General features: G+C 27.8%; 1 protein-coding gene across 2 annotated transcripts in view; it reads right to left on the minus strand.

Annotated features, from left to right (window-relative positions):
- alpha-Man-IIb (alpha-Mannosidase class II b) overlaps positions 1–22,003 on the minus strand; it is a 515,292-nt gene that overhangs the window by 140,534 nt on the left and 352,755 nt on the right. For both annotated transcript variants that reach the window (XM_075356905.1, XM_075356906.1), the window contains one exon: positions 20,946–21,118. In XM_075356905.1, the coding sequence (XP_075213020.1) occupies positions 20,946–21,118 (173 nt within the window). The remainder of the gene's footprint in view (positions 1–20,945; positions 21,119–22,003) is intronic.

Below are 22,003 nucleotides of genomic sequence, written 5' to 3' on the forward strand. Positions count from 1 at the left end.
AAATATTGTACTGGATATTCTTTTAGATTAGTATCTTAAATTCTCTTTTCTTTACAACTTACCCCACACACACACACACACACACACATATATATATATATATATATAAAACTTATTATTTGCTTTTAGATATTTTAATACGGACAACGTTTGAAAACCTATGTTTTTAAAGGAAAGATTAAGCTTTATACGGAAAGAAAAAGAAAATACTACGTATTACTAAGAAAATGAAACAAGGATTGAGTTGGAAAACGGCAATGGAGATATCTATGTGTGTGTTTGCGCATGTGTGCGTATGTACGCTCGCGTACGAAGAAGAAGACACTAACTGTGAGATAATTTTACACAGCCGCTGGCAATCTGAAGATTGATGGTTGAAGTAAGCCACCCCGCGACCAGTTTCTGCCATGTTATATCGTCTGTGAAATCTTAGAGCGAGTGAACCTTCAGGGTGCGATATAATGTGAATCCATTAGCCAGACTTGGAAGCCATTACCGAGGGCAACAAGGAGCCAAACCTTGGAGGAAAAACTCCTACAACACAACCGCAGTACAGCATATATACCATTTGCCTCCTGTCTATATTTTATACCGTTTACGTGGCTCTGGGGTAGGAAATCTCAATATTCATAGTAAAATTATACGCAATTTTATCCACGACTATAAAAACCTTTCCCTTTCGTATTTAAAAACAAAACATAACTGTGTATTTTCATGTTTAATGTAAAAATAACAACATGCTTATTATAAACAATTAGTTTATTAACAATAAAAGAACATTTCTTACTCAGTTCGTTAAATGCTTACAAATTTACATAATACATTAAAAATTTCAAAACAAATTATTTTTTCAAAAATTACCTTTTAAGTTTTTAATTAGAAAAACACTAACAGAAATTTGATGCAGTTAAAAACGGTTATTTTAATAATTTTCTTCTTAAATTGTATAAATTTTTAATTTTCAGTTTTTTTTTTTTAGATTTTTACACATTAAATATTCTCTGTTCTACAAATATTATGTATGGAGATATAATAAAAGTTTAGACGAGTAACCTAAGAATAAAACATTATTTTTCCATAAAATAAATGCTGATTTTACCAACTTATTATAAAAAAAATTGATTAATTTAAAAAAAAAAGACAAACAAAATCAGGAAGCATTTTTCCTGTAAAGTTGATTCTGTAAAAATCTGCATACCTTTACAAAATATTTTATATGTTTGTTTTCATAACTTAGATTTTATTTACAAAAATACATATTATAACATGTTTTTTTTTTCTTTCCTACCATATCAGACTAGTTTTTATTAGTTTTCCACTTAGTTGATGTAAATTTTCAGTTTGTTTATGTTTCTACACACTGAATGAAAATGAAATCTAATTACTGCGTACCGCGATATCGATTGAAAGAGAAAAAAATTGGAAAATATATTTTTACTTCCTTGTACAAAGTAAAGGAAGCATTGTGATCGCGAAAAATTTCAACGGATATATCCATTTTGACCATCCCTAAATCCATTTGACTGGTTTCGGCGTGACGTCTGTACGTACGTATGTATAACGCATAAATAAAAAACGATTAGTCGTAGGAAGTTGAAATTTTCAATTTATGACTATTGTAACATCTACTTGTGTACCTTCCCTTTCGATTGCAATCGACTCGACCAAAAGTGTCCAAAAAGCCCAAAATATAGATTTTTTGGATTTTTACTTTCTCTTAACTGCAGTAATGAGCCCTCATTGAGATCTTTTCAACGGTATATCATAAGTAGTATTTATTTTCAGTGGTTCTACAGTTATAGCCAGATACAATTTTAATTAAAAAAATATTTGGATCTTACAAGGAGGCATATCGGTTTGAATCCGACTTCATTTCCGACTTTAAAAAAAAATTAAATATACTGATTTGTTAGCAGTTATTAACCTCTGTTTGTAGTAAAAAATGTTTTATAATAAATAATAATTCAATAATAGCAATAAATATAAAACAAAATATGAAAAAAAGTTATTAGTGAAATAAAATTTTATGTACTTTTAAAAATGTGTATATGTAATTTAATAGGCATACAAGGAAGTCATGTGGTGTCCATATCAGACTTTTTTTAAACAAAAAAAATATATTATACATATATTTATATACATAAATCAATTTGTTACTAAAATTGGTAAATTACTAATAATCACTCAAATTTAATAGTTTTAAATCATTTCGATGAAAATTAAATACTTTTCGAGGCTAAAATAATAATCCTGATTCTAGTAAAAAATATTTATTCTTGGTTTTTTAGTTAATAGAGAATATAGTATCAGTTCGTTTCATTAACTTAATCTTTATGAAGAAAGTTGTTACATTAATCAAAGCATAGATTAAGATAATTAAATTAAATTAAATTAGCATTTTAGATTAAATTCCCATGAATACACTACTTTTTTAATGCTTACATGACAAAGTTCTTTGATGGAAATAATATAAAACTTCTTGTTTTTCTTTTAATGCGACATTATAATTTTGTATACTATTAAATGAATACATTATAGAATCTACATATTTGTTTATCCGGCCCTTTTCAGGATAATTCTTTAAGGACTTCTATGTTGTTTTGAAATTCTTAACACAACTATTTTTTACCGATACTTCGTAAATTTGGGAGATGAGACAAACTAATTAATTTATTAGTTAATTAATATATAAAATACTGGAAGATGTAGTTTTAATTTATAACTTTATGGTAAAATATCTTTCAACAGTCGGCCGGTATTTTGGCGACCGAATAATGGTGAACTTAAATGATACAGTTTTGTTTGAAATAAGTACTCACTTTCCCTTTCCTTTTTTGATTTTTTAATTTAAAACAACATTATTTATTTACATTCTATAAAAAACTTATTAAAAAATCATATAGAACTTTCTTTTAATCATTTCATCCAGAGGTCTAATCCGAGAGGATTGGTTTTAATTGTACGAGGTTATACCTAGTCTTTTTAAAACACCAATGTGTAATGTTTTATAAATACTAATAGGTAGCTCTACTCTTTTTGCAGAAGTTTTTTAAATGTAGGTTATTAATTACAGTATCGTTTTTTTCTCTTAATTTCCATTTAAATTTATTTCATTTAAATCCTGGTTTATAATTGTATACTTAACTTTACTAATTTCCCTGTATTTACTGATAATACTTTAACAATTGAAATGAGCATTTGAATTAAAATTATGGTTATTTTTTAAAATAAATTTCATGATGTTTTCTTGTTTATTAATTTAATTCAATAAGGATACCAAATTTTAATAAATTTTATCCCAAAATATTTCCATACTTCTTATATAAAACTATTCTGGCTGTCCCTTTTTATTATAAATGTATTTTATTTCTTTATATGACTGAAAATTCAATTTTTATATGTTAGCCCATATCTAGTAATCTGTCTTAAAGTTAATTAATAATAATCTGAAGACCTGTTTTAGCTTTATAACAGTGAACTAAACGAAAACTCCAAACTTTAATGAATTCATTTTGCTTATAAATTTTTAACCTCTAGGAAAGCTACAATTTTAAGTTATTATTAGAGAAAACCCCAATAATGATCATCATCCTCTTACATCCTCTTAGCAATTAATTTTATAATTAAGAAACAGTAATTTTATTACGCACATTTATTTGTTAACTATTACACTGATAATTACGCGATTATTTACGATTAGGTGATATTAAAAGAACTATTCTCTAAGTAGTTCTTTAATTAGTACGTTCCACGAGTGCTGCCTCGGCTTTAAATCTAACAAATAATTAAGTATACGTATGCTAGCATTATATAATTTGTCTGATTTAAATTTTTTTTGATAGCTAGGTATATAAATATGTATATCCGAATATATACAAATATATTATATGTGTGTTATATACCTGCATTAGTACCTATAATAATATTATAGGTGTGTGTATATATATATATATTTCTGGCCTAATGAAGTCTTAAGTAACATTTTTCATATTTAAAGAGACATTAGAAATCAATAATAGCAGTGAAAAAGGGTTACAAAATCTGAATTTTTAAAAGATTCTCTACCTGTTTTAGTGGATAAAATAATTAAATTTAACAACGTACAATGTTCCGTTAATAGCTCTGCAGTGCTTGGTGCAGACGTAAATAAATTATTATTAAAGAAGTAAAAAAAAACTTAATAACCTATACCACCTTTGAAATATTGATCCGTCTTTTTCAGATGTAGGATAAGTTGTGAATGGTTTATGTTATATGTATACTATTTTTTCTATTGTGGATATTGATTTGTATTCCGGTTTGCGTTATAATGTGTTTTGGCTGCCTACTGGATCCATTAACGGGGATTTAGAAACCCATTAGGAGCAAAATCTGGGCAAACACAGTCCCTCTAACCACGCTGGGATGGTATACAAGCTTCCGGTCTTCTTTCCATGCCTTTATTAATTATTTTGTACAGAGTTTCTTGCTGGTTATTTGGCAAGACAACAGAAACTAGGGAAAACACTACAACGAACATCTCTTTATTAATATAAATAGCTCATTGAATAATCAATTAATTATTTACGAGTTAAATTTAATTCAGATTAAGAAAATATTATGCTACTTTTATTACTGCGGTATAAATTAATTAATTTCGTTAAAACGCGGATTAGAAATAATAGAGAACATAAATTGTAAAATTTATTAAACTTCTGATTATAAATTTGTATGACATTATTCATGAAATAGTTTAAAAATTAATTAATACTCCATGTAAAATACTTCTTTTAAATATTTTTCAAAGCCTATTTTGAAATTTATTAACCGTCTTTAGTTGAGGAGTTATGATAATATCGTATTAATGTAATATGATCGGTTACAACTTCATGCGGAGTTGTGGCTGTCATCCGGAAGGTCCCTGCTTTAAATCCTTCGGTTAAGCTGGGGATTTTTCATACATTACAATAAAAATTATATTTCTATACATATGTCTTAAGCTTATACAATGAATTAATCAATAATATAATTTTATTTTTTGTGTATAGTAACATATTGTAAAATATTGAATATTTGAATCCAAATTCAATATAGTTTTGGTATCGGCAACTAATTTTGTCTGGTTAGTACCAGTGACCATCAAATAACCAGATCTAGCAAAACATTTCTAACGTAAACACGCTTAACCAGTATTATAATGACTTACTGAACTTACTTGGACTCAGAATTCGGAATAGAGCAGCTTATATATATATCTTTCTGAAATTTGTTTTTGACGCTGTAATTTCGCAAACGCAAAGCGGGAAATTTTCTTAAACACGGCTCATAACGATAAAAACGGCTATTTAATAACAATGATTTATTGAAATTGGAAGAATTATAAAGGATAGGCGAAATTAAATAAATACCAATGTGGAGAACGTTAGAATTAATTTTTATTTTAACCGTAAAACCTTTAATTGCTTGAACTTAAAATATAACGTGCTTAAAAAAAATATAACGTCCGAAAAGAGAATTTTAAATGAATAAACACAAAAGTGCTGTTACATGTAAATACATATTCACTAACACACACACGCACACACACACACACACACAAAAAAAAAAATTGTGAAATCCTGAAACACCATCACAGAAAAAAATTGATTGCCATGCAAATATCTTCAACACAATATTAAGATATGGATAGTTTCCTGGGAAGATGAAAGTCTTCTTGCATGAAAAGAAACCGTATTCCTACCACAAATTTTAATTCAGAGAAAGCCATCTTAAATTGCATAAGACAAAACTAAGTTAAATTAGCGTTACATTTTTTTTATAAGTATTTAAATGTAACCGAGTCAATAATTCTGACTAACAATTTAATCAGCTGTCTTTAAAAAACAAATTTCAAATAGATATAATATCATTAAAGCCGATCTGACTGTATGAGGTGTAGCTATGGGAAATGGTCTACGAACCAAATCGTAAAATATGTCAACCTTTTCGTTGAAAGGTGTTAAGATCCATGGTATTTCATAAATATCACTGTAATCCTGTTGTATACAAATACCAGCTGTTTTTCTTGGTATTTCACGAATGGTATAATACAAAAAGATCTTAAAATCTCAGTGATAAAAAAACAGATCTCTCCAACTATTGAAAATTATCTTTCTAATTTTTGATGAAAAAATACATAAAATTCCGATAGCAAACAACCTTTTACACAACAACCAAGACACTTACCAATTAAGTCGTTAAAAATGATTGATTTACCGTTTGTGTTTACTTAAAACTAACCACTTCTTATTGTAATAAGTTTACATAAGCTTCATCAAATTTAAATGGTTAAAAGGTGATTACGTAGGACATTGATGTTACATTTCACAGAAACCAATTAGTTATCAAGTTTGCTGAAATTTTTTTATTTATAAATTAGCTGATTATAAAAGATTCTTTTTACAAGACTGCTCAAATAGGTGTGTAATGTTTTGAGGGTGCATGTGTGTATGTATGTTTGTTCCGTAGGAGTTCAAGAGCTGAGCCGATTTAGATGTATGACCCCGCACTGGAATCCTTACGTTACTGGGAGTGTCATAATCTATATAAATATGTATATATGCATGTTTAATTGTAACTAAAAGGCCACAAATATCATGTATACGATTCTAAACCGATAGTATTTTTTCAGTATCGATTTATTTGTATCGAAAATAATTGTGATTTAAGATCCGCTAAGATACTGAATGAATGAATTACGGTAGTAAAATTTATTAATTTATTTTATAACTATTATTACTGTTGGTATTTATTGTTTATAAACGTTTAAGAAAAATCTTATTAATTTTTGACGGGCAGTATGTTCGATCATGTAAGCATATTCTTTATTCTTCCTCTTGTTTGTTGGTGTTGCTTCATCTTACTTATGTATTACTAGCCGGTTAGGGTTCGCTTCACTCGCCCGATCGTCCAGACAGGGGGATCTGCCCCCTGGACCCTCATTGCGTTCGTTTCCTCACATTTGTTAGTGTGCAGAGAATATTTTTCTGAACATTTTGGTATTTTTATATTTAAAATAGGCTCAACGAGTAAGTAGATATAGAATTTAATAATTTTTAATAGAAATGTGTTTAACGGTAGCCATATTGATAGTAAGGAAGTTGGCTTGAATGTGTTTCTGTCAGTAAGGAGTTGGCTTGAAGTTGTGTTAGTTGTCACTCTAGCTGCTGCTATTGACGCATAGCGGACCATGTGATGCGCCGGCCGGATACACGACAATGACTTTCTCTCGCTAAATAAAGATCCTTTTTTTACAGCTAAGTTTTAATTAATAATCGCCTTATTTTATTAACAAAATTAATAAATAATAAAAGTAAATAAGAATACTAATATAAAATCTAAATAAAAATAATCTCTGCTTAGAAAATAAATTAAATAATCGGTAAATTAATTAATAATGGACGGCTAGAGTGGGAGAGTCGTGAAGGGAGGCGTGTGTAGACGCCCGGCGCACCACCAATGGTCTCTTCTGCTCCACAATTTTATTTGGACGAATGTATGTATGTGTGTTTGTTCCATCGTAGCAGCTCAACGATCGAACTGATTTAGATGAATGACCCCGCGTTAGAATCCTTACGTCTATATAAATATAATTCAATGAATATAGTTTTATATTTGAATCATTCAGTTGAATGATCCAAATTAATCGAATAAATAAAATTACAAAATAATAGATTTAAATTTGAAAAATCTCTGTTTAATAAAAACCTATGTTTAATAATAATGGGCTTTCCGTGGGGATTGCCTGCGAGGCTAGAGTGGTGAGGTTATGCGAGCACCTCGTGCGAGGCTAGACCAATCATCATCATCAACTGGTAACAAACGGGGTACCCCTGGGGCGCTGTTTTTGGAGGTACAATGGGATGCTCTTATAATACCTCTGCAAACAATAGTTCGATTTCAAAATTCAAACGGGGTATTTGTTAGTATAGGTTAAAGGCTTATTTGCATTCATCAGGTACAATCTCTATCTAATAGATCACTGTTGTTTGGAAATGCTGTTATATCTTTGCAAAAAGTCATCTGATTTTCAAAATTCAAACGGAGTATTTGTTAGTATAATACAAAATCACGATGGAACCAAACCAGAACAAAAATTAATTGATATACTCAGAAAAATCGAGTGGTCTGCGCTACGCCGAGACTTGAATCCGGTGAGCTCCCACAAACGGTCTTTGTAGAGTTTAATGACAGTACGATTACAAGTAATGCTGTCGGCATCGGATTGATGATCGAGCTCACTATTACCGAATTTGATGCTTGACAAGGCAAAGGATACTGCCACTAATATTGTGCTGGGCTGTGACGGTGCATAAACTAAAAGGGACTAACCTAGGTATAGCTGTCGTAGATCTGAGCGCTCACACCTTTGCCAAAAGCCAGGCCTATGCAGCACTGAATCAGGTGAGACAACTGGAGAGTTTAGCCATTAGTTATTTGGATTTAAAAAAAATTGTTGTATGATCCGGACGATAAAAATTCTCTCGAGGATCTCAAACGCTTGAGAAAGTTTAAATTGGTATACCCCAATTAAATAAACATATTGAAATGTTTACAGTTTCCTCGTTTGGCTCAGTCCATTAAATAAGTTGTACCTATAAGTTTTCGATTCGTGAATTTTTCTCGATGATCAAAAAAAGTATTAAACAATAAAAATAATTATAAAAATTAAAAAACGCAACTTTCAAAAAAATTTTAAAAAATTAATAAATTGAACTAAAAACACGATAAGTCGAACTAAAAAAAAAGAAAACAAGGAATAGAAATAAAAGACTAAACATCGTTATGCAGTATTAAAACAAAATAATGGGTGATCAATCAACTTTCAGACACTTTTAATTTGTTTAAGTATATATTTCTTGTTGTAGAAATAGCAGACATTTAAGGTTATCCAATGATATGTTCTCACCAGGTCTTACATATATAAGAGAATTTTGTCCTTCAATGAAAATATTTAAACGCAGTTGGGGGCTCTGAATTGTAATTGTCTTATATTCAAGAGCTTTGAATAGTAATTATCCAATATTAAAGATCGTATACAACTATATCGTATAAAAATAACTATCGTAGAACACTTAAGTACTTTTTTTTTTTTGAACTAATATAATTAAAAACATAATGAGGTTTCACTGCTCACCACAAAGAATACAATCAGCCTTCCAGCACTGTCAATATTTCATTGGGTAGAATAAAATAAGGTATAAGGGACAGAATTGAATGAAATGGTTAATAACTTTAATATATACTTTAGGTTAATTTATATTTTGTGCAGTATGAGGTAGTATTTTCAAATATATTTCGAACAGAACGCTATTATTAATTTATTAAATAAAATCTAATCTTTTAATTCATTTAAACGTAATATTTTAATGAAGTTGGGAAAGTTAGTTTTTTGTTTATTTTAAACGTAATCATTAAAATATTATCAATGAAGAATATTTTTTGTGCAATTTTCAGATATGAAATAAGAATTTTTCATCGTATTTTATTTATTTTGCTGTTGATCTTGTTGATATAACTTTTATTTTGCTATCGTATAGCTTCTTTGTATTATTTCATATGTGAGATTAAACATTTTCGAAGATTATCTATCATCATCAAAGGTAACAACAGATAATCAAAAAATGTGATGCAAGATTAAAATATTATTACCGATCTTTTTACAATTCAACTAAATACTGTAATACATAATACTTCTACTAAAACTGTACTTTCATTTAATTGGAAATCTTATTATGGTAGATTACACTAGCTATCTTAATTAGGTGGATACTTTGGAAGTATAAAAAACCCATTAACGTTTATTTGATAACAAAACTAGAGCATCAAAACAAAAGTAACAAAACTTAAACTTTAAAACAAACTCTTTCGCATAAATATGTAAGTTATTTTGCACGCTACTTTAAAATGTATGTTACCTTGTAGCAATGAATTTAAATTACATAAATAATAAGCCCACGCATTCAAATTTACGAGTAAGAAATCCCTAAATTAATAGATTTTAAATTCTTGATCTCACCATATTGTACGTATCTTTTTATCTCAAATTTCAGGAATTTTACTTTATGATCTACGTATTTTAACTTTAGGGTTTGATCTTCGATAAAAATTAAAGTACAGAACTATTTATTCTTTAAGTAGAAAACAGCCACAAAACATTATAATCTTATTTAATAAATCTTGTTTTAATGGAGCAAAGAAATATGTTTCGACTAGTTATAAAAAAGAAAATGTTTATACGAATATATATAACCAGGTTTTCCCAAAATTAATATAAATCTGAACAAACTTCACCAAATATTGGCCAAGCCGACTCGACACATAACATGAAAAGTCCAAGTAAGTACCAGTAGATGATGTAAATAAAATAGGAACACGCCATCGAAATTAACCAAATAAAAATACTTGTTGCTACTGTAGTTGGATACAGGAAGGAGGCGTTAGAATCGAAAGAACCTTTTAGAAAATAAGGAAGGAAATTTTTAGAAACTTCTGAAAGAACGCTGTTTTGCAAGGACCCTACATACCACTGAGTCAAGCCAGACGGTTAATTATTCATTTTGAAGTACTTCACAAAATATTTGTCCAGATAATTTCAAGAAGTATCATTTCTAGACTTTCGTTATGGTTGAGTGACAATAGTGAAAATAAATACCCTCAAAAATATTTAAAAAAGCTGTGAAAAAAACTTTCAGAAAGGAAATTAAAAATGTAAATCCTAATAAAATATTTAAAATCCTTGTCTAATAATGAGTACACCTGAACGTACAATAACATTACAATAGGAAAGTAAATGTTGTTTGCATGAAGTTCTTCATGTAGACGCGGCGAATTAAACATGCTCAGTACAGATATTATTATTTTTTTCTGTTAACTGAATGTTGGTTATTTTTAATAATTCTAATTTAATAATTACATTTTTCAATATTACAGTAATTTTCAGAAATACTGTGTAATAATTGTATTATTTACTTGTAATAACTGTACAAACTGTTTTTCAATGTGAATACAGTATTATTTGAATTTTTCTATTATATTAATGTATATAACTATATAATAGCCGGTCATGGCTCGCTTCGCTCGTCCAACCGTCTAGCCAGGGGGCTCCGCCTCCTGGACCCTCGACACGTTAATATCCTTATGTTTCTGAGAGTATTAAGTATTTTACAAATATGTTCATTAAAAAAAAAATTAGTAATTTTTTACTTAATTGCATTTTTGTTGCTGTGGTGACAAAATAAAAATGTGAGCACATACAGCAAACAACTACGCACCATGGTTTTTTATTGGATATATATATATATAACATCTATTGTTATGATTTTAAAATAAGAGCAAGTTAAGATTCATTAAAATCAATTCTACTATTTTTTTTTCTTTAAAGCCAAAATTTACAATCGGTTTCTCCTGACAAAACCATAAGTAAATAATATGTTAATAATATTACATGATAGAGGACCATGCAATTATGATCTCCCACAAAAACAAACAGTAAATAATTATTACAACATAAACGTTCATGTTAATAAACACACTTATAGTAACAACAACGATCCAGCAAACAATCATTATGTTATAAGCACTATGTTGCACATGTTCTGCAACTTGTCCAATCTATACACTACACATGTATTCAACACATTCAGTTAACACGCCAAATCTTTTATGAAATACAAGATCCTCATGCACATATGAACTCAAGCAGATAAACGAACGAATGAAAAATTAAACAGTCATAAATAAAAGACTGATAAAATAAGCGAATATAAAATACGACAAATAGTAAATAGTTAATAACAATGGAAACAAAAAATAGTAACAAACAGGAAAATTAACGAGGTACAAAAGCACCGAAAAAGCATGAAAATAAAGTATCTTCAACGACCATCACTAAAGTCAAGCACGTGAACCATTATCAATCGACTGAAGTCATCACCGTTGTCTAGTAGGTTCAAAGCAAAAAGAATTACGTATCTATTTAGTTTAACCATGTATTTACAACTGAAACGATCAATCTCATGTTCAACATACGAGATTTCCATGTATTCATTTATTTTAGAATTCCTTACGAACCAAGGCGATTGGGTCATTTTCCTCAATATCTTGTTCTGTGATTTTGAATTACTTTAATATTGATATCACTAGTCGTTCCCAAGAGCTGAATCCCATATGTCCATATCAGTTTCAAGAACCTCTGATATAGACAGTCTTTGTTAGAGAAACAACTGAGAACCTCCATCCATTAGCCAATACATACGCCTGAATTTCTGGTCATCCTGTTTCTTCTTCATCAGTATGTGATCTTCTCACATCTTACGTCGACCTATTTATTGAACACTAGTTGTTCGAAGAATTTCAACGTTATCCAAGTAGACTGGAGAGCAGTCTTCTCTCCTAGTCGTAAACGTGAGTAAATTTCGGCAGATTGACTTTAATCTTCCATTTGTAGAGCCACATATTGATTACATCTAATGATGACTGAAGCTCCTCCGAGGCTTCAGTCCGGTCATCGCCAACTACTAAGATCGCCGTATCTACCGCAAATTGAGGAAAGTCAGCAAGATACACTAGGAATAAAACTGGGCTCAACACAAACCTTGCAGCACTACCGAGGTTAGGTAGAACTTGATTATACCTAATCTGTGAAAATCGACCATCGAAATAATTCAATTAATAAAATGTTAGTAGAACATATAAATTGTACAAGCAGTTACCCAAGGCTTTTTACGCTTACTTGTAACGATGAAGCCAATAAAAAGACTTTTTTTTTAAAAAAAAAAAACGAAAGAAAATAAAAAAATCCCTTTTGGTACGCCGGAAGGCGGAGATAAATTTTGCTAAGTAGGGGATAATAAAGATTTCCACCTTAAAGTTAAGAAACACTTCAAATTTATTCAATAAGACAATGATTGCATGCGAAAAAAATCACGTGTTTAGCATACGATAAGTCCCATCCAAAAACTCATTTTTTCAGGTGAGCCCAATTAAGCTACGTCTGCACGAAGGAAATAAGAATTTTTTATAGAATACTTCTGATTTTTAGAAAAATAGCTTCTTTGTTGAATATTGGACTTAGAATAGGACTCATAAGGTATACACCCAAAGAATATTTACATAGAATATCAAAATTGAACATTTTGGACTTAGCGTAGTTCTGATTCAAGCTAACGATATATAAAAATGATTAAAATAGAAAGTAATCAGTTACATATAATAAATGTTATTGAAACACTATAAGAGTAATCTCTCTTAAAACAGAGTAAACAGTACAAATTTCGTCGGTGCAAATGATAAATTGAATCACATTTTACGTTCTGGCATTAACTAGGATTTCCTACTTCACGCTTATAGAAGTGCAGATTTGATTAACGTGTACACTTGTTATATATACACTGTATTATATTTGATTTTAGAAAACATATTTGTTATGTATATTTCTCTTGTTATAAATATTTAACAAATATATGCGTGCAATTTTTTATTTAATTTTACATAATATTTTAATTTAATAGCTCGTTCAGATATCTTTCTACGACGGAAATACATATTTCAGTAATATATGATCAAAAATTAAACTTTAAATTGAATGCCAATGTTTTTATAACCAATTAAGCGAAATGATAAATTACTTTTTAAATGAAATAATATTTTAACTGTTATGAAAATATAATGCTGGTATAAAACGTTATAGTTATTTCAGCGGAAAAACATCTCTTGTCCTTTTAATTATAGTTTCTAGTCATGAATTCTCCATTGTAAACGATTTAATTTAATCGTTTTCTCTTGGTAAAGCTCTTTAAAGCAAGATTGGGATTGAAATACATTATTATGCGAGTTCTAAAAATATACCCATATTTTTAGAACCAATTCAAAGTGTACTTATTACCCAATAAGTACACTTTGAATACAAAATGTGCACAATTTTTCTTAATAATGCACAATACATTATAGAATTTTCTATGAAGGGTTTAAAATGAATTATAAAGTTAATAATAAGCTAAACTAATAATAAACTTAATATACACAACAACTAAAATTATATATATATAATCGATTTAAAAAAAAGTAGAAGTTCATCATTCTGACCTGTTCGTATTTATTCATTTATACAAGCTGTATAAACAAATTGTGTCTAATTGATATTTGTGTGGTGCTAATTATTTGAGTGATGGAAAATATCATCACGTAATGAAGTAGATAAGAATTAGTACGATATTATTCTCTAATTTGAGTGAAGACTCATACGTACAATTTTCATTATAAGTCGGTTGCTTAAGTACAGTTTATAAAAAAAATGTCATTTACGTAACACTTAGAAATTTAGTTAAACTTTTTAATACAATATTTTTGAGCTACCGTTGAATAAAAAATTTAATGGCCGCCATTTTGAAATTTACGACCATAGAATTTCCATTTTTTACGAAATAAATAAATAATATTTATAAGCTTTATTTGTGAAAAACTAAAAGATTTTGATCATCATTTTTTTTTTTTGTTTTGAAGAGGAAATTTCTCTGAATTAGTTTTAGTTACTGTAAATGTTTTCCAGATAACTTTAATCAAAGATATGCTAAGTGAAACATTGCATTGTTTGCATACCAATTTTAGTTTATTAATAATTTTATTTTATTTATTTTTAGGTTATTGTCATTGCTTAATATTAAAAAATTATTACGCAGTGACAAATAGTCTGATTTCATCAAGTCATTTAAAGTAGTTGAACGCGAAAAGTGAAAAAAGATTTATGATAAAAAAATAAAACATATTCCTCCCACAATATGTACAATCTAAATTTACGCTCCATACTAGTCTCCTTACGTAGTTTGTTTGCATTACTTACGAATTTTTTTAGTAGGTGCTAACTTAACGGATGTTTTAAGTAGTTTTGCGTTTAATTCTGCAGTCTGAACTTCCAAGGAGAACTGAAAAGGTAATTCTTTAAGTAAGTTTTTGTCACAGATTCGTTGTTTTTGAAGGTAATTTTGTTTAAAATAGTATTAAAAACAAAATACTGTAGAAATTATTTTCTTAGAGAATGCATTATTAGATAAGTTTTATAAAAATATTTTTTTCTAGCCCACAATTGCTTTCTTGACATTCAAACGTAACAAAAGGGAACGGTTGTGTAGACCAGTTATTCAAAACACGTACTAAGTGAAATTTATATATTACATTGACCAGATTTTTTACAAACAAACAAAAATAACAGTATTTTGACTTTTATATAAATGAGCTCATACTTTCCTCTCCGAGCGGAGAGATTACAGATTTATATTTATATATTACTCCATTATAACACTGCTTCATGAAAAAGAGGTACATAAATTTTATGCTTTATGTTACCTACCTCATTTTTAAATTAAAAATGAGAGACAGGTACTTTAAATGAAAATATCTTATTTTTAAATAAAAAATGAGTTCCTTGTTAGTACAAGGATCTATTACTGTAATGGCGAAAAATTTCAGTTTTCAGATTTCAACGAAAATATCCATTTTGACCATCTCTAAATCCATTCTGACTAGTTTCGGCGTGATGTCTGTACGTACGTACAGATGTCACGTCGAAACGTACGTACGTAAGTATCGCGCATAAGTCAAAAACAATTAACCGTAGAATATTGAAATTTTGGACTGTTGTGTAACATGCAACTGTTGATAACTGTTGATTTAGGACTGTTGTAACATCAAGTTGTGGACCCTCTCCTTTTGATTGGAATCGACTGGACCAGAAGTGTCCAAAAAAGCCCAAAATCCAAAAAAAAAGATTTTGTACTTTTCTTTAAGTGTAGTAATAATCCATCATTGAGGGGTACTTATTTTCATTGGTTCCAGAATTATAGCCAAATAAAATTTTAATTAATGAATTATTTGTATCATACAAGAGGAAGGCACATCCGTTCTAATCAGACTTCATCTCTAGTTTTTTAACTTTTTTTTTTTGAATTTAAATAAATTAATTTATTAATTATTATTAAACTCTGACTGTAAAAAAAGTTTTGCTATAAATAATAGTTCAATAATAACAATAAAAAAAAAATATGAAAATTTCAGAAGTTATTAGTGAAATAAAATTCTATGTACTTTTAAAATGGATATATGTAATTTAATAGGTGTACAAGGAAGTAATTTGGTTCATATCAGATTTTTATCATAGGTTTAAAAACACCTAATGTACAAGAGGTACCGTTAGAAGTTGCTTTCTTTAATAGTAGTGATATTCATCATTATAAAAATAGTCTTTGTGATAGAATGATGGTTTTCCTTGCAGATGTGAATATTAACAGCTTTTTTGTTGTGTTTGCATGCTGATGCCAAGCCCATAAAAATGGTGCACTTATAGATTCGGTTCAGTAAAGAGTACAAAGGAAACTACTTCATTCTTCATTTTAATTTTACTGAAATTATATTAACTTTTAAAATAAATTTCCAATGATGTTAATAGATTAAAAACACACCGACAGAAAATTAAATTTACTTAAGACTGATTTTTCAGAATTTATTTTGAACAGAAAATGTTAACATATTACCTAGAAAAAAAAAACTCTCACATAAGTCTACGCCATAATTCCATGAACTTGTTTAAGCGGAAAGTATAATATGAAAAAGAACTAAAAAAAACAAACGTATTAATTAGTGTAGTACTAATTTTTGAAAGCCTTCATAAAATTTATTATAATATTTTCGTGATGAGACGACACAGATATTGAAGTACATTGCTTAAAATGGATAATAGTAAGTGAAATCAAATTAATTTAATGGAATTACTCAACGTAAAACTTTGTCAAAACAAATACTGAAATGCTATCAGTTATATAAATTAAATCGATCTTAATCTAACTAGACCAAATTTACTTAAATTTATTATTTAACTAACTGAACCGTAACGTTTTAAAGGTGTACTTCTATACTGTTTTAAGAAATTGTATTTTTTATATTACACCACAAAATTAACAAGTTTTGTTCTCAAGCATTAAAAACAGTCTTTCAATTGCATAATTGGAACCTGGATATCTGATTCTCAGGCCGAAAGAAACTAATGTTATCTATAATCACAGAGATGGCTTGAATATTTTGTTGCTTAAAAATCCTATTTTTGAAAATACGACTGAAAATTTGTATTATATATTTGTATATGTATTATATATTCTTGCAGTTTTTTTTGTCAATTTCAAAACAAACAGGGAAACAAAAACTTCCATCCCGAGACAAATAAATACTTAATTTATCAGATAAATTAAAATGTTTAACAACGTAGGTGCATTAATTATTAATTCATTTAAAATAGAAAAGGAATTTACTGAAAATAACTATTTTTCTTTCACCAGGAGAGTGGTTTAGGGTGAGCTTTTAGATATAATTTTAGTCTGCAGTTGTTTTAAACTGCTTAAGGCTTTCATTGTTGTTCTTTACCTTTTTTTACTGAAGTGAAAAAAAAATCAGATATGCAACATACACTTCAAGGGATAGGGAACATACACTTCAGAAAAAACTTCCTTGAAAATTGCAGGAAGTTTTAATTTTTTTACGTCAATATTTTATGGAATTCAAAATAACATATAAATTTTAAAAGATTATTAAATTAATCATAACTGAAACTACTCGTATAAAAATTGTAGACGAGTACAATGCATATTATTATAAATTATCTAATTCCTTTATAGCATATCTTCTGATATGACGAAATACCCAATTTTAATTTTGGAATATTATTAAAAAAACTTATTTATTTTATATTTCTCTTCTAACTATAATAAATATTTTGAATAATTACTTATATAAAATAAAATACAGTTAAATAACTTTTGATTTTTATGACGCTGAAAAAAAGAAAATTCTCTCGATTTAAGCTTTACTGGACATCTAGTAATGAAGTTATCTGAATAAATTTACATTTAAATCATCATCTTCGTAGATAAATACGAATTTATCTACGAAAAAATTCACACCGTCTCAAATTATTTATGTATAAAAATTATATGTATTAAAATATATAAGTTTTCAGAAAATAATTATTTAATTTCTTTATAAAGGAGATAAATATCTTTCAAACAATTTCAGTAACTTAGATGTAATAAAATACTAAGTACTGTATTTTATAATAAATTTGTAGAGTATTTATTGAACTTTTCTAAACAACGCTCTGGTGTCTGTTTTATTATTTTTAACAACGTTTCACTAATTTGATATGTAAAAGGGTTTAGTCATTCTTACAGAATGACTAAACAGAATGACTTACAGAATGACTATTTTTATAAATTTATTTTACCAGTGACTTTTGGGACTTTTAAAAGCTATGAAAGTTACCTCGGATAAATCGTAAAACGTTAAAACTAATGTCTAAAATTAATTTCAAGTGTATTGTCAAAACTAATTTCGACAAAACGCAACCACGGGCATGAAAATACATTTGTATTAATCTAATAAGGAAGTAATTTTTAATGGAAAACTTCTTATTTTGTAGCTAAGTTGCAGTAATAAAAAATAAAATGTCAAGAATTTCCAGTTTAATGTTTTCAATCTTCCGTTAAGTTTAGTTGTTCGGGGCTTATTTACATTAGAACTTCTATTTAAAAATAAAAGCTCTGAATAGAATTATTGTTACACATAAACCTCTTGTAAGCTCACTTATAACGCTGTTACAACTCTAAAAAGTTCAGAAACACATACTGAAAACTTTCCAATGGTAACTTTAGTAACTCTGTAATAATTAATTACTTCATAAACCCTTTATAACATAAGATATTACATCTTTTCACACGTAAAAAAAATATTCACAGACAAAAAAGTACGAACAGGGTAAAATAACAAATAATAATGAAAAGACTAATATTTGCTTTTGTTTAATTATTAAATAATTTTTTTATAGTTTCATTTTTTTTCAGAATAACAAACATGTTTTATATGAAACCATAATTAAATGTAGTATGTTATTATCCCTCTTTGTTTATTATACATGGAGAATATGAAATGATGTATTTTTATTCTTTTGTCCTTTACCTCTATTCTGCGGTTATGAAAAATTACAGTTTGAGAATAATTATTATAAAATAGAAAATGAAAAAATATGCTAAAAACTGCTATAATGTAATTACACAATTTACTGCGGTATAAAACAAATTCATAGTGTTACAGTTAGCTTACAATTATTATTAAATTAGCTTTTCTATTAAATTTTTACGTTAAAATCATATATCACAACATGTCCAGATTCCTATTTAAAAAAATTTTGATTCAATATAGGGGATCCAAGATGGTGGACAATCAAACACACCGTAAACTAGTAATTTTCTAACTATGTTTATCCACATTTGTTTCTACCTCATAGTATCTATCAATTTTGAAATATGAAGTCGTTTCCATAATTTACACGTGTGTGTGTGTGTGTGTGTGTGTGTGTGTATATATATATATAATATATATATATATACACACACACACACACACATATATATATATATATATATATATATATATATACATACATATGTCGTAGGAAAATTAAAAAATCTGCGAATAGCGATTTAACATCAACAAAAATTAATATTTCCAACTAGCTTATTATTTTGTTTTATCTACGTTTTGCTTATGTAAATGTTACTTCTACTTCACGTATCTACATTTTAACACTCTTTCACAAGTTTTCTTCACATTTTCATACAATTTAACAAACTTTGTTTCTTGGTATGGATGTAGGTATTTAAAATTAATATTTATTTTAAATTCTATTCCAATTATTAACCAATATTTATTAAACTTCTGACAAATTAATATTATATTAAAAATATTAATTCATTTAACTTATTCAATTAAGTTAAGCAATATGTTGAATTATTTAAATTATTAATTATAATAAAAAGTTTTTCGTTGTAAATTTCATGATAATTTTTTTTACTACTGCACAATAATCTGTGCTTTTAAAAAATATAAATTAAATATTTAATTTATAGAAAGACAAATTCACCATTATAAAGACTAATTATTAAAACTGAATTATTATTTTCAATATGTCATGAAAATTGCAGATCAATAAAAGTATTTTTACTTCCTTGTACGAAGTAAAGAAAGTATTGTAATCGCGAAAAATTTAGATTATCAGATTTCAACGGAATATCCATTTTGACCATCCCTGAATCCATTTTGACTAGTTTCGGCGTGCCATCTGTACGTAAGTATGTAAGTATTTGTCTCCCGTAACTATTTACGATTTCCTGTAGAATGTTGAAATTGTGGATTTAGGACTGCTGTAACATCTAATTGTGTACCTTCTTTTTTGATTGCAATCGAGTTGATCAAAATTTTCCAAAAAAGCCCAAAATCGAAAAAAATTGTATTTTGGACTTTTTCTTAACTGCAGTAATAAGCTGTCATTGAAGGATTTTCAATGATACATCATAAATGGTACTTATTTTCATTGGTTCCAGAATTATAGCCAAATAAAATTTTAATTAATGAAATATTTGGATCTTACAAGGGGAAGGCACATCGGTTCAAATCAGACTTATTTCCTTTTTTTTAATTTTTTTATTGAAATGTATTGAATTATTAATCTCTGATCGTAAAATAATTTTTACAAAAAATAATAATTCAGTAACAGTAAAAAAAAAAGAAAAAATAAATATATGAAAAAATCCAGAAGTTATTATAATTTTAAAAATGTGTCTATGTAATTTAATTGGCGTAGAAGAACGTTATGTGGTGTCCATATCAGATTATTTTACAAATAAAAAAATAATGCGGAAGCTACTTTGAGAATATTTGGAACTACTTGTACTTTTTCTACAAGAAAATGTTTACTTGAAACAATGAAAATTTGTAATTACATACTCGGATATTTTATAAAAACTGAAAAAAAAAATAGATAATACGTTTTGTTAGCCTTAATTTACTTAAAAAAATCTCAATTTTATAATGATATATAAAAATCTTACCTTTCCCACCAATGTGAAAAAAATGATATCTCCGACCATATAAATGTCATATTTTTTAGAATTTGTAATTTATCCGCCATGTTGTTGAGAATATTTCTAGTCTGATAATGATAATAGCTTTCGTACGTCTTAAGCCAACCAGGGTCATTATGACTATGAGGAACGACAATAACCTGTAAATTACAGAAAACAATATATTAAAAATATATTCTGCAGAATAACTTATGTTATCATTGAGTTCACATATACAAAAATCATAAATAAAGTTTTGAAATTAGAATATTCTTTCTTTTAAAATCATCAAAACTAGTAAAACTGTAGGAAATGTTGATAAAGGTACATAAAAATATAAGTATTTGTAATGTATATAAACATATTGTCCTACTTTAACCACAGTGTAGTAATAGAATAAAGAAACCCTATAAATGAAAGTCAGTAATCATTATTAAGTATTATTCTTTTATTAAAATAAGCTTTAATCGATAGTAAAGAATTCATTGTGTGTGTGTGTCTGTGTTTGTTGTACTCCGACGTGTTTTATGTTTGCTAATGATACGTTTAATAAAGGAAGAAAGAAAAGTAAGTATTTCCGTTTAAAATTGTTGTCAATCTCCAATAATAGTAATATTCATAAGATTTGGCTCATAGAAAAATAGTAGATTTTATAAAATGGTAACATAATTTAAAAAAAAAAGAACGGAATTAAGCACAACACATTAGTTTATAAATATAAATATTACGAGATTGTGTAATGTGAGGTCAAAATACAAAGATTAGTAATGCTTTAATTTAATCCATAATAAAGAATTAGAGTTATGAAAACAAACGGTTGAAACAAAACAGCAGATTAGCATTATAGTATATTACATTATAGTAATGTTTATATACGCGCTGTTGCTATAACTCTTAACAGAGTCCCTTTACCCGTGGCTAATGATAATAAATAGATGTTGCACTATAAATACTGTGCTAACCCGCGTTGTTTCAAGAGGGTCGTACAGTATGAAGTACACAGTGTTCGAACGTAGTTTTGTGTGCGCACTGTTGCACAGTTGTTT

This window comes from Lycorma delicatula, chromosome 2 (assembly GCF_047948215.1).
Source record: "Lycorma delicatula isolate Av1 chromosome 2, ASM4794821v1, whole genome shotgun sequence".
NCBI classification, from domain to species: domain Eukaryota; kingdom Metazoa; phylum Arthropoda; class Insecta; order Hemiptera; family Fulgoridae; genus Lycorma; species Lycorma delicatula.